Source organism: Clytia hemisphaerica, unplaced genomic scaffold, assembly GCF_902728285.1.
Source record: "Clytia hemisphaerica strain Z4C2 unplaced genomic scaffold, Clytia hemisphaerica genome assembly, whole genome shotgun sequence".
Lineage (NCBI taxonomy): Eukaryota > Metazoa > Cnidaria > Hydrozoa > Leptothecata > Clytiidae > Clytia > Clytia hemisphaerica.
Genome location: NW_027103590.1, coordinates 52,476 through 63,966, shown reverse-complemented (window position 1 = coordinate 63,966; position 11,491 = coordinate 52,476). Strand labels below are relative to the sequence as shown.

The 11,491-nt window shown below is 36.9% G+C and overlaps 2 protein-coding genes across 4 annotated transcripts in view; one reads left to right on the top strand and one right to left on the bottom strand.

Annotated features, from left to right (window-relative positions):
* Positions 1-189: 189 nt before the first annotated feature.
* Positions 190-2,899, top strand: LOC136801505 (actin, non-muscle 6.2). The gene is made up of 3 exons (XM_067058140.1): positions 190-264; positions 1,060-1,382; positions 1,824-2,899. The coding sequence occupies exons 2-3, from the start codon at positions 1,128-1,130 to the stop codon at positions 2,697-2,699; spliced, it is 1,131 nt and encodes a 376-aa protein (XP_066914241.1). The 5' UTR covers positions 190-264; positions 1,060-1,127; the 3' UTR covers positions 2,700-2,899.
* Positions 2,900-8,816: 5,917 nt separating this feature from the next.
* Positions 8,817-11,491, bottom strand: part of LOC136801503 (protein lingerer-like) — a 41,174-nt gene continuing 38,499 nt past the window's right edge. For all 3 annotated transcript variants that reach the window (XM_067058137.1, XM_067058138.1, XM_067058139.1), the window contains one exon: positions 8,817-11,349. In XM_067058137.1, coding sequence (XP_066914238.1) covers positions 10,686-11,349 — 664 coding nt within the window. In that variant the 3' untranslated portion in view covers positions 8,817-10,685. The remainder of the gene's footprint in view (positions 11,350-11,491) is intronic.

The following is an 11,491-nucleotide window of genomic DNA, read 5'->3' as shown; positions in this document are numbered from 1 at the left end:
TGCAATTGCCTTGATTCCCAAAAGAATATTTCAACAGTCCCAAGTGTACCAAACAATCTATTTCGTTAGTCCCTTGGGAATTGAGGGTTTTTTTTCTTTTTATGATTAAAAATTGCAGTTATTGTCTATTCGCTATTCCTTAATGAGTTTTTAAAGTTTTCGACTCTGATATAAAAATAATGTCATGAGTCTTGAAATACCATTCAAACGGGAAGACTACATCAGTTAGAGACATCAGCGATACACACCGAAAGCCGATCAAGGGTATAAGTAATAATTTTTTCTCATTTTGTAGTTCTTGAGTTTTAATGAATTTTATATACACTGTGTGCTTTTAAATTAGCACTTTTGCCAACCGATACATTGCAACACCCCTGTCTCAGTAACCGGGTGAAAAAAATTCTTAGTTCTAATGCAGTACCTAAAATAAATGTGGTGTCCAAGGATTAAAAATCCAAAACCTGAATTTTACAACATATTTTAGGGTAGGAAATGTCGGAGCTAAATAATCAACTCGGATCAAGCAAAGTAATTTAATTTTGGAGCTTCAAAACTTTTTCAATTGTTTTATCATTTCATGGGATGTTTTTAAAGTTTGGTTCTAAATATTTAGGAACACGTTATTTTCGCATCCCATCTCTAGTCTACCATTTTTAATCCGCCATTTTAGATGCTTGACATATTTCATATTTCTCTCCTTTAAAAGGAGATTTACAAAAAGGACTTCTCGACAATGTTTTGATTTTGACTTAATCCAAACATTACAAAATGTCACTTGACAATCTCACTTTCCTATGTTTTGTCCACCCTCATATCTTTGTTTCTTTCCCATTACACGTTTGCTATAGAACTCCATATAAGGATTGCTGTAAAGTGTTTTGACTCTATTTTCTAACCTGATAAACCCTTCAGGAATCCATTTAAACGTATTGAAAATGTTGATTTGACGTTAAGGTGCCAATTTCCCGGATCATCTATGTCATTTGACAAAATAAACACTTTTCGTATAAATGTGTGTTGACAAGTTTGAATCGATCACTCTGTTTTCCTTACTTATAGGAGCAAAGCTACACGAACACAGCAAAAACACACCTCTTCTCGAAACTTTCTAAAACACAAAATTCAAAATGGCTGACGATGATGTTGCTGCTCTTGTCGTAGACAATGGATCTGGTATGTGCAAAGCTGGATTTGCTGGAGATGATGCTCCAAGAGCTGTTTTCCCCTCCATTGTTGGACGTCCTCGTCATCAAGGTGTCATGGTTGGTATGGGACAAAAAGACTCGTATGTCGGTGATGAAGCTCAATCCAAAAGAGGTATCCTCACCTTGAAATACCCAATCGAACACGGAATCGTCACCAACTGGGATGATATGGAAAAGGTGAGCCAAATGCTATTTTGATAATTCTAAATTAAACCTGAAACTGAACATGCCACACCCCGTCTAACATCTGTTTAGAAATAGCCTTTTTAGACTCCACACTACCCTTTATTTTATTTATTTACTTCTGGATGAACTTTAACTATTGATGGCCCCTCCCTGAGTTTGTGGGAATGGATGAATGGGCTTTTTCTGTTGCGTGAATTCAGGGTCCACTGAGGAGGGCCAGTGATAATTTTCGATGATGAGTTAAATCAAGTAGAAATAGATAAGTTTCTTTTGGGTAAAAGCTTTCATGGTATGTGAATATGGTTTAATCAACTGTTATATATATTTTTTCAACTTGTGTATCAAAACAAATCATGAAAGTGTTCTTATATTAGTGGACACAGAGATTTCATATCCAAAAAATAATAAAAGTGATTGTCGCTCTCTATTTAGATCTGGCATCACACTTTCTACAATGAACTCCGTGTCGCACCAGAAGAACACCCCGTCCTCCTTACCGAAGCTCCATTGAACCCTAAAGCTAACAGAGAAAAGATGACCCAAATCATGTTCGAAACCTTTAACTCCCCAGCTATGTACGTCGCTATCCAAGCTGTCTTATCATTGTACGCCTCTGGACGTACCACCGGTATTGTCTTGGATTCTGGAGATGGTGTCTCTCACACTGTCCCAATCTACGAAGGTTATGCTCTTCCCCACGCCATCATCCGTCTCGATTTGGCTGGACGTGATTTGACCGACTACTTGATGAAAATCTTGACCGAACGTGGATACTCCTTTACCACCACTGCTGAACGTGAAATCGTCCGTGACATCAAAGAAAAATTGTGCTACGTCGCCTTGGACTTTGAACAGGAAATGCAAACTGCTGCATCAAGCTCTAGCTTGGAGAAATCCTACGAATTGCCTGATGGACAAGTCATCACCATTGGAAACGAACGATTCCGATGCCCAGAAACCCTCTTCCAACCCGCCTTCATCGGTATGGAATCTGCTGGTATCCACGAAACCACCTACAATTCCATCATGAAATGTGACGTCGATATCCGTAAGGACTTGTACGCCAACACCGTCTTGTCTGGAGGAACGACCATGTTCCCAGGTATTGCTGACCGTATGCAAAAGGAAATCTCCGCCCTTGCTCCACCAACCATGAAAATCAAGATCATCGCTCCACCAGAAAGAAAATACTCCGTCTGGATCGGAGGATCCATCTTGGCCTCGCTCTCCACCTTCCAACAGATGTGGATCTCCAAACAAGAATACGACGAATCTGGTCCATCCATCGTCCACAGAAAATGCTTCTAGATGCATTCAATTTTCGGACAGTTTCAACCACCGGACACACATTAAAATACCACCAATCAAACATCGGATATTTTTCAGTTATTTATTGTTTATTGTTTTCATTTTTTTTACAAAACATACATCCAAAAATGCAATCTCTGAGTGTAAAAATTTTTTGAATGAATTTTTATAATTGAAATAGAAAATAGGACTTTCTTGTATTCCTCGCCTTGTTTTAAAGACTGTCTCGATTTAGTGTTGCAAACTTCATAGCATGTATTTATGCTATATCAAGAAGCTATATAAAAGACATAGGGAAAATACTTCCAAGGAGAATAATATAAAGGATTTAAAAAGTTTGAAAAATGGAAAAATAAAAATAAAATGCAATATGAGGGTCTTTTCTATTATTTATTAATTGGTTGTATTAAAAGCCGGTCAATACAAGAAAATGCGCTATTTTGATTGGTTCTCTAGCGGTCAATATAATACGGTAAAGACCACTTCAGTGCTTTGGTCAAACTGACGATGATTTTGAAAAAGGAAATTTGTTTCGTCAGTTTGAACATGATTTATTGGGTAAAAAAGAAACGAAAAAATCATGGAAAATGAGTGGAAAATGCATTTTTTTGGCCAGAAACACACAAAGAATGTTCACCAGTTAATAAACACAATAATATAACTGTTTTCTCCTTATCCTGCGCACAGACCTCGCAAGCTCGGTCTGTACTTCGGCTGCGGTCAATATTTTACCGTATTGACCTCCAAACCAGTTATTATTGTATTATTATAAAATCATAACATGAAATTCTTATAATATTTACTGAATTTAAATCTGTATTCAAATTTTCCGGATCCTTCCTTGATCCTTTGAAGAAGGCCTATAACGGCCAAAAACAGTAAATAAAGTCCAAGTTTACAATGCTTTTAAATTACTTCCACAGTTCTATTTTATCTTTTCTTTTCATTTTAATGCTGAAGTCGAGGCTGCTTCAATATAATCTGCAGTGGGGAAGTAAAATGCTTTAACCTTTTATAGAATTTAATCGTAGTTAAAGTAATGAAAATTATTTTTTCAATACTGGCAGTTTCATGTTTTTACAAACAATCCTCAGTTGAAAATAATTTTTTTAAAAAACTAGAGTTCCGTTGCTCTTACAAAAAATAACATTGCAGGGTCTTCGTCAAAAATTGACGTCATTTTAGTCCTTGGTGTCGTGAACTTTTAAAGTGAACTTGTTCACGTGACGGCATTTTGAAATCAGTTCATTCCTGGAATTCAAAAGCTTGTCCGGGTTCGGAAATGTAGCGATTTCAAGCTTCTCCGCGAGACAAAGTGAGCATTTCAGCGACGAACGGTTGAACGGTGGGCACTGTCGGATGGTTTTCCATGCGATTTTTGGCGATAGGTTTTTTCGTTTTAACCTCCAAACTTCTTTTGACAATTCCGTCTCTTTTTCGTAGCGGTGGTTTGCGAAAGAAGACTTGTGGTTTGCGAAACGTTTTTTGAAAGCAGGTTCGGCAAGTCCGATATAAAACTTCTCGTCGTAATCTGGTTCTTCCTCGCATGTTACCGTGGCTTGGTATACTGATCGCTCAACTAAACACGATCCGTTCAAGGGACAGTTGGCTTTTACCCTGCAGTTACATAGTCGGTTGTCTACGTTCTCGTTTGCTTCGTCTTTCAGGATGTTTTTATTGTGACTCTGTATGATATTTTTCATGTTTTTGGTGCAACTATAGCTGACTTTGACAGTGTTGCGGTTGAATATTTTGTTGAGTCTGTGGTGTTTTGGAAAGTGCTTATCTATGAGTTGCAGAAACCTTCGTGCAACTTTCGTTTCGACGTTCTGGTTGTACGGGGGGTTGAACCAAGTGATTTTACGCTTACGGTTATTTGTACGATTGTTATTTGCGATGGTAGGATTGTAGGATAGCTGGATGCTGTAACCACTATCTTTCAGTGCCTTTTCATACGGCTTTTTGGCTTGGTTGAATATGTGCTCGTTCGATGAATGGTTAGACAGTCTTTGTTCGATAGTTTTCGGAATTTGCTTGATCACGTTCGGTGGATGGTTTGACTGTTTGTTGATGTATTGAATCTTGTTGTCTGGTTTTGAGTACGGCTTGAAAGTTCCGTCATTCAAATTGAATGTAACGTAACACTGTCAAAGTCAGCTATAGTTGCACCAAAAACATGAAAAATATCATACAGAGTCACAATAAAAACATCCTGAAAGACGAAGCAAACGAGAACGTAGACAACCGACTATGTAACTGCAGGGTAAAAGCCAACTGTCCCTTGAACGGATCGTGTTTAGTTGAGCGATCAGTATACCAAGCCACGGTAACATGCGAGGAAGAACCAGATTACGACGAGAAGTTTTATATCGGACTTGCCGAACCTGCTTTCAAAAAACGTTTCGCAAACCACAAGTCTTCTTTCGCAAACCACCGCTACGAAAAAGAGACGGAATTGTCAAAAGAAGTTTGGAGGTTAAAACGAAAAAACCTATCGCCAAAAATCGCATGGAAAACCATCCGACAGTGCCCACCGTTCAACCGTTCGTCGCTGAAATGCTCACTTTGTCTCGCGGAGAAGCTTGAAATCGCTACATTTCCGAACCCGGACAAGCTTTTGAATTCCAGGAATGAACTGATTTCAAAATGCCGTCACGTGAACAAGTTCACTCTACCCCCGCTCTCCCCTTGTCTGTGTCTCTAGGCCTTATGTTTATCCTCAGTTATTGCAGCTAATTCTCTACATACACCAACCAGACCAGAGTATCCCTCTCTTGGAACCCCTCTCTTATACTTTGTTTTGATTTTTTGAGGTATGTTGTTGGTTTTTTGAGATCTTACTCCTGGGTTTTTGCTACCTTTTGTTTTGATTTTGATTTCTATCGAGGTTTTACTCCCATATAGGTCAGGGAATCACAGTTTCTTTGTTAAGTGACACATATCAGCGGGCTCATCCTAGGTGATTCCCTTTTTTATTCTATACGGGTAAGCGAGATGACCTGGCTTTCCCTAGGGCATATCATACTTCCATACGGATAGGCCCTGTAGCGGATCTATGAGCCCGCCCCCGGGGAAGCGAAGTCACTCCAACTCGTTTGTTAGTCTATAAAAAAAAGTAAATAAAAACGAAATTTTTAAGTGTAAATTATTTTTTCAAACAAGAGTTATTGCGAAGCGAATTTATGAGCGAAGCAGTTTTGCTATATTGTGCACGTACCTTTAACTTCTATCCCAAGCGAAAATTTGCTATAAAATTTGCTATATAAATCACATCTCCAAACCGATGATTTTATCAAAATGACCTTGAATGGTTTGTCTTGAAGCCACAGAAACTTTCTCGGTTTGGTAGCTAGGACTGCGAAAAATGCCATTTTAAAATGGTGTACCCTAACAGTGAACAGCAACAAAATTACCGGAAGCCGAAACACGGACTTAGAATCTGAAGTTGATCAAATTGCCGCGCGGGCGGCACGCATCTAAGCAATCTAAGCAGTGGTTCTTCGATTTTAAATGTTTATTTTGCTGTTATATGAAAAAAATTAGTTTGAACGTTGACAGAAAGGATCTTCATCATCCCTTGACTTTTAACAGCAAGTATCAAGTATCAAATAAGGTCAATCAATGAGAGGTTTTTGCAAGTCGCGCGGGCGGGCGGGAGGAGTGCTCTTTTAATGAACGAAACTTATATACCTTGCAAAACCAAGTGGATATTCTATGATAAAGAAGTACGGAGGTAATCAAATTTGTCAATTTGTCAAGAAACAAATCAAAACTGCCCAAGAACCAACAAGCCATCTTTGTACATTTTTGTTTTTGTTTTATTTTTATGTTTTGATGATTTTGACAGACGATTTGTGATTCGAATAAAAATGTTCGATTTATTAAGGCACCATTTACACTAGAATAACTAGAAGGAAAAAAAGAGCGATGCGCGGCGGCGGGTGTTGTGCCTCCGTAGATTATGTGGTGTGTTTGGGGCATTAAGGCTCTTAGCTTACGATACCGTGAAAAGCACAGTTCAAAATCATATATTTACAACGCTGTGCCGACGAATCGAGATTCTATTCATCGCGCAATCAGCGAAGACAAAAGTAACCATGAGGACCATCCAAGATCTTGGATGAGCGTCATAGTCGATATTTTTATTCCCGTCGTTGAAAACACAACTTACAAAAAGTCATCAATGCTTTGTAAAAAGAGTCAGTGATAGAGAATCATAACATAAAGTCTGTCTATTATTTCGATTCAATTAAAGTGACATTTCCATAATTAAAAGTTTAGTAATTACTGTTATACATTTGGGGATCATGTAAAAGATTTCTTTCGAAATAAACTCATTTCAACTACACTTGGAGGTTTCTAGGGAATTCGTAAATAGTAAACTGCATACTGATACAGTCTGCTAGACATTAATATGGTAATATTTTGCTCTTCATCTTTGATTTTTTCTACAGTGATTAGATTGACACATGCGCGATAAAATTTCTATTATTTGTCTTCAGAGGTTACTATTTTCTTTGAAAACTCAGGGTAAGCTTACGACCCTGTCTCTATAGCGGCTTTATTTATCAGAGGGATTTTTAGACTGTTTTAGAGTGTCTCTTATTTTGCTAGCAACTTGCGAATTGAGGTGGAGTCTGGATTGCTTCGCAACCCTTATACAATACGGCTAGTATATTATACCATATTTTTGGTGATTAAAGAGAAACGAAAAAAAAAAAAAAAACTTTAAAAGTTCACGACACCAAGGACTAAAATGACGTCAATTTTTGACGAAGACCCTGCAATGTTATTTTTTGTAAGAGCAACGGAACTCTAGTTTTTTAAAAAAATTATTTTCAACTGAGGATTGTTTGTAAAAACATGAAACTGCCAGTATTGAAAAAATAATTTTCATTACTTTAACTACGATATAACGCTTCTAACTTCGGTTGGTTAAGCACTCTTTTGATGGATGAAAGCATTGCTTCAACAAATATAGAATTTAATCAAAATTTAATCAAAATAGCGGTCTTTTACTCGGGGGTAGGTACTTGGGTCAAAAGGGTACGGGGTTGTGCTGCTGGTCAGTATACCTTTTTTTCACCTCAAAGAGCCTACCTGCGGGTAGGGTCGCAAAAACACCAATAGAAAAATCAGTCCCTCGTAGGATACCTTTTTGAGGGAAGGGAATTTTGGAATATCAGTCCCATTCAGTCTCTTTTTTTCAGTGAAATGAGTCCCACGTTAGGTTCATTTTTCGAAATTCAGTGGACACCCCCATTGATCGGCAATGCTAGTACCCCCGGGTCTTTTTCTTGTTAAGATTTTCAGGTGTTGAATATCATTAAAAGAGAAAAAAATTAAAGGACCATCTTTGCCACATATTTTCAAACTTACTGAAATCTGTATAAAGACCTCTGGCTTTTTCTGTTGTTTGTTACGCTCTGAAAGGCTTCCTAAAATATAACCTCTTAAAGGGTCCCGATTTGAGATGATTTGCACAAAAAAATCATCAATTTTATCTCAGTCCTGTTAGGTTAATTTCTATACAGGGTGTCCCTAATTAAAGTATCGAGTTTGAACATGCGATTGAGTAGAAAAGTTTGTGTGTGTTATCGCTAAAATATAAGAACGTTCTCCATCACACAGGCTTATTACAAAAGGTAGTTACAACGTATAAATTAATCGTAATGACAAAGAAAAAAGAGGGAGAGCTTAAAATACAATTTTGTGAACACGCACATAAAGTTTTCTACTCATAGTTGTGTTTCGACTCGATACTTTAATTAGGGACACCCTGTACCTTAAGGGACGAAATTTTGGCGGGAAGAAAATTTTGTTTCCGCGGATTTTGCGGATTTGTCTGAAATCTGCCAAATTAAGTTCCCACCATATTTAATTTTTTTTCATTTTATGTCCGAATTTTAACAATTTACCCCCTAAAATAATATCAATGTTTTCACCTTGATTTTGAATCTAAAAATCTGCCATCCGTCAAATTTCTTCCCTTAAGGTACATCTAATGATGCACATTCAAGTACGAATAATTACCACGTCTATGCGTGGCGAAAGTGAGCCAGCACTGACTAGTCTTATAAAATAACGTGTAAACGATTAAGTCAGTAAGCCATTAGGTTGGATAACTATACTTTTTTTACATCAATAACAATTCAGATATATACAAATAAAATTCCAAATGATAAAAATTATAGACACATAATATATCAAACTCAACGTAAAATCATATTCATAATAAAAAAGTGAGAACAAAAAAAAAAATTTCAGAATTTTTCCGAAAATTTTTTTAAATTATCTGGTAATAAATAATTAAAACAGTTTTTCTGGTAATAAATTAATTAAATAGTCATTAGATATTTACAATTACAGAAGAAGTTTAGGAACTTTTTTGAAGCAAGCACATGAAAAGTTGAAGAAAATCACCGTTGTTTCTTCGGAAAATTCACGGTGAAAAAAATATGAGAGTTTCATAGTTAAATATTTTTAAACGCTTCTTCCAAAGTTTCTTGTTCTTCTAAACAAACGAATTGTACCGTACTCACACCCCCTTCTCACAGACCCATTGGAACCCCTTTCCACTGGAAAAAGTGGCCAACGTAGTCGTCCCTGGTGGAAAATCATCCTCCAAATTTTGTCCCCGCTGAAAATATTCAAATAAACCAATCCTCCCTGCAAAATATCATGCTTTTCTCCCCAGCCCATTGAACTTTCTGACTTGAAAACAAAGATTTGAAACTCCCAGTTATAAAGAATATGGGGATATCAATCTCCATCGAGTTTCAGTCCGTTACTTTTATCCCCACTGGCTGAAAAAATTCTACCAGGTCTGTGAGAAGGGGATGTGTACTTACCTATGACAATCCAAAAGTTCCCTTAACAATTAAAAGCGTCAAAATCGCAAAAAAAGTGAATATACCGCAGTAATATTTGAATTTTTGAGATTTCGGCGCTTTTGATTGTCAAGGGAACTTTTAGATTGTTACAAGTGCGGTATGTATTTTGGCGCTTTTGATTGTTAAGTAAGGTAAGTACGGTATGTATTTTCATAGATACAAAAACATTTTAAGCTTTATCAGTCGTCGCAAATTTCAAGCCTAGATTTCAATTTGAAAGTTTAAGACCAATAATATTACAGTACACGCTTTTTTTATAAGAATATACTTCATAAGAATATTTATGATGGAATTGGCCAAAAAATTAAGAATATGCTAAGAATACCACCATCATGGAATTTGGTAACTGAAGCTAAGAATGCCATTATAGAATATTTTACCATTTAATTGGCAATCACTATACCCAGCAATGTTAAAAGGTTCCACAAAAATGCTAAATTTTTGCTTGAGGTATGTGCTACATGCTAGATCTTGGATCTAAACCTAAGAATACCTTAAGAATATTTCAGGATAATTGTTCCCAAAAAGTTAAGAATATTCATGATGAAAAACACCATTCTTATAAAAAAAAGCGTGTAATGAGAATAGATAGAAAATAAAATTTGTATTTATTTATAATAGTTTTTTAGTTCATACAATATCTTATAGTATCAACATTTTTGATTTTTTTTAAAACAAATACGTAGCCATTTATATCTCACTCCGGCAAACAACGTTTTTTGTTCATGCCAAAACCAAACAAAGCTTTTGTTTCTAAAAAAGGCATAAAATTGCCATACAGTAACTCATAAGTTCATCAGTAAAAATACACATATTGTCCAAACTTTTACTTACTTAAAAGCCATAGTTCAAATTTATAACTTCCAGAATGTTGGATGTCCTTGTGGGATACCAAGCTTTGGCAATATCGATGTCTGTAATCGATTTCGATCAAATCCATGGAATCTTTTATCATTGAAATATTTATTAATTGGGGCTAGAACTGTCAACTGTCAATACTTGTTCTTTCAATTCTATCTTAATCTGTATACAGGCTAAAACCAAAAGATCTGTTACTGGATCCGGTCTTTTTCCTTTATTTTAGGAGACAATATTATGCAACTTTCATTGAGTGTTCAGCAGTTGCGGCCGCGTTTTGAGCCATATGTGATGATTGGTCAGCCACGCCCCCACCTGTTGACCCCATAGTGCCCCACATGCCGCTGTTCAAACTGGAGTAGGGATTTGAGGTATTGTATGTGCTGTTTGGGCTTTGTCTGTTCGGGTTATAAGATGAGGCCAATTGTGAGCTGGCATCATTGTAACTCATGCCAGCACCTTGATATGGCCATGAATTGTTTACCACACTACTCGTGCTGCCATTTTGATATGTAGTCGGTGTAGAACCTGGGGAGAGGGAGCATGCGCTGTAAGGTGATGCATTATTGATAGGTGACGAATCACCGTTCAGCATTTGATTTGGATCTGAACCACCATTGGTTGGTTGCTGATTGTACATTGATGACGCGGTATTATACGTACTTCCTATGTTATTGTAATTATAATCGAGGGCGCCACCGCCCGTCATGTTGGCAGAACCATTACCACCCGTGCTTCCAGCACTGACCGACATTGAGGAAGGTGAGGAGTAGGAGGATTGATTGTATTGTTTCATTCGTGGTGACTTTGGTACGGTGGAGGTTGGCGAGTTCATTTTTGAGTAATTAGACATTTTGGAATTGCTACCTGTTGGGTACATCTGCTTCTGGAATATCGATCTGGAGAAGAAAAAAGAATCAATGTTTCAAAAAGCGGAAATCTCCTAACTAGTCACCGTAAATGACTTACCCTCTTTTTATTTATAAGAACATCCAAAATTTTTTAAGCCTACGGATGATCTTAACTTTTTGAGTTTCATGC

Excerpts from the sequence above, each read along its gene's own strand:
- LOC136801505 (XM_067058140.1), top strand. The coding sequence starts at position 1,128 with ATGGCTGACGATGATGTTGCTGCTCTTGTCGTAGACAATGGATCTGGT. Across the intron at positions 1,383-1,823 it reads ACTGGGATGATATGGAAAAG|ATCTGGCATCACACTTTCTA; the intron begins GTGAGCCAAATG and ends CTCTCTATTTAG.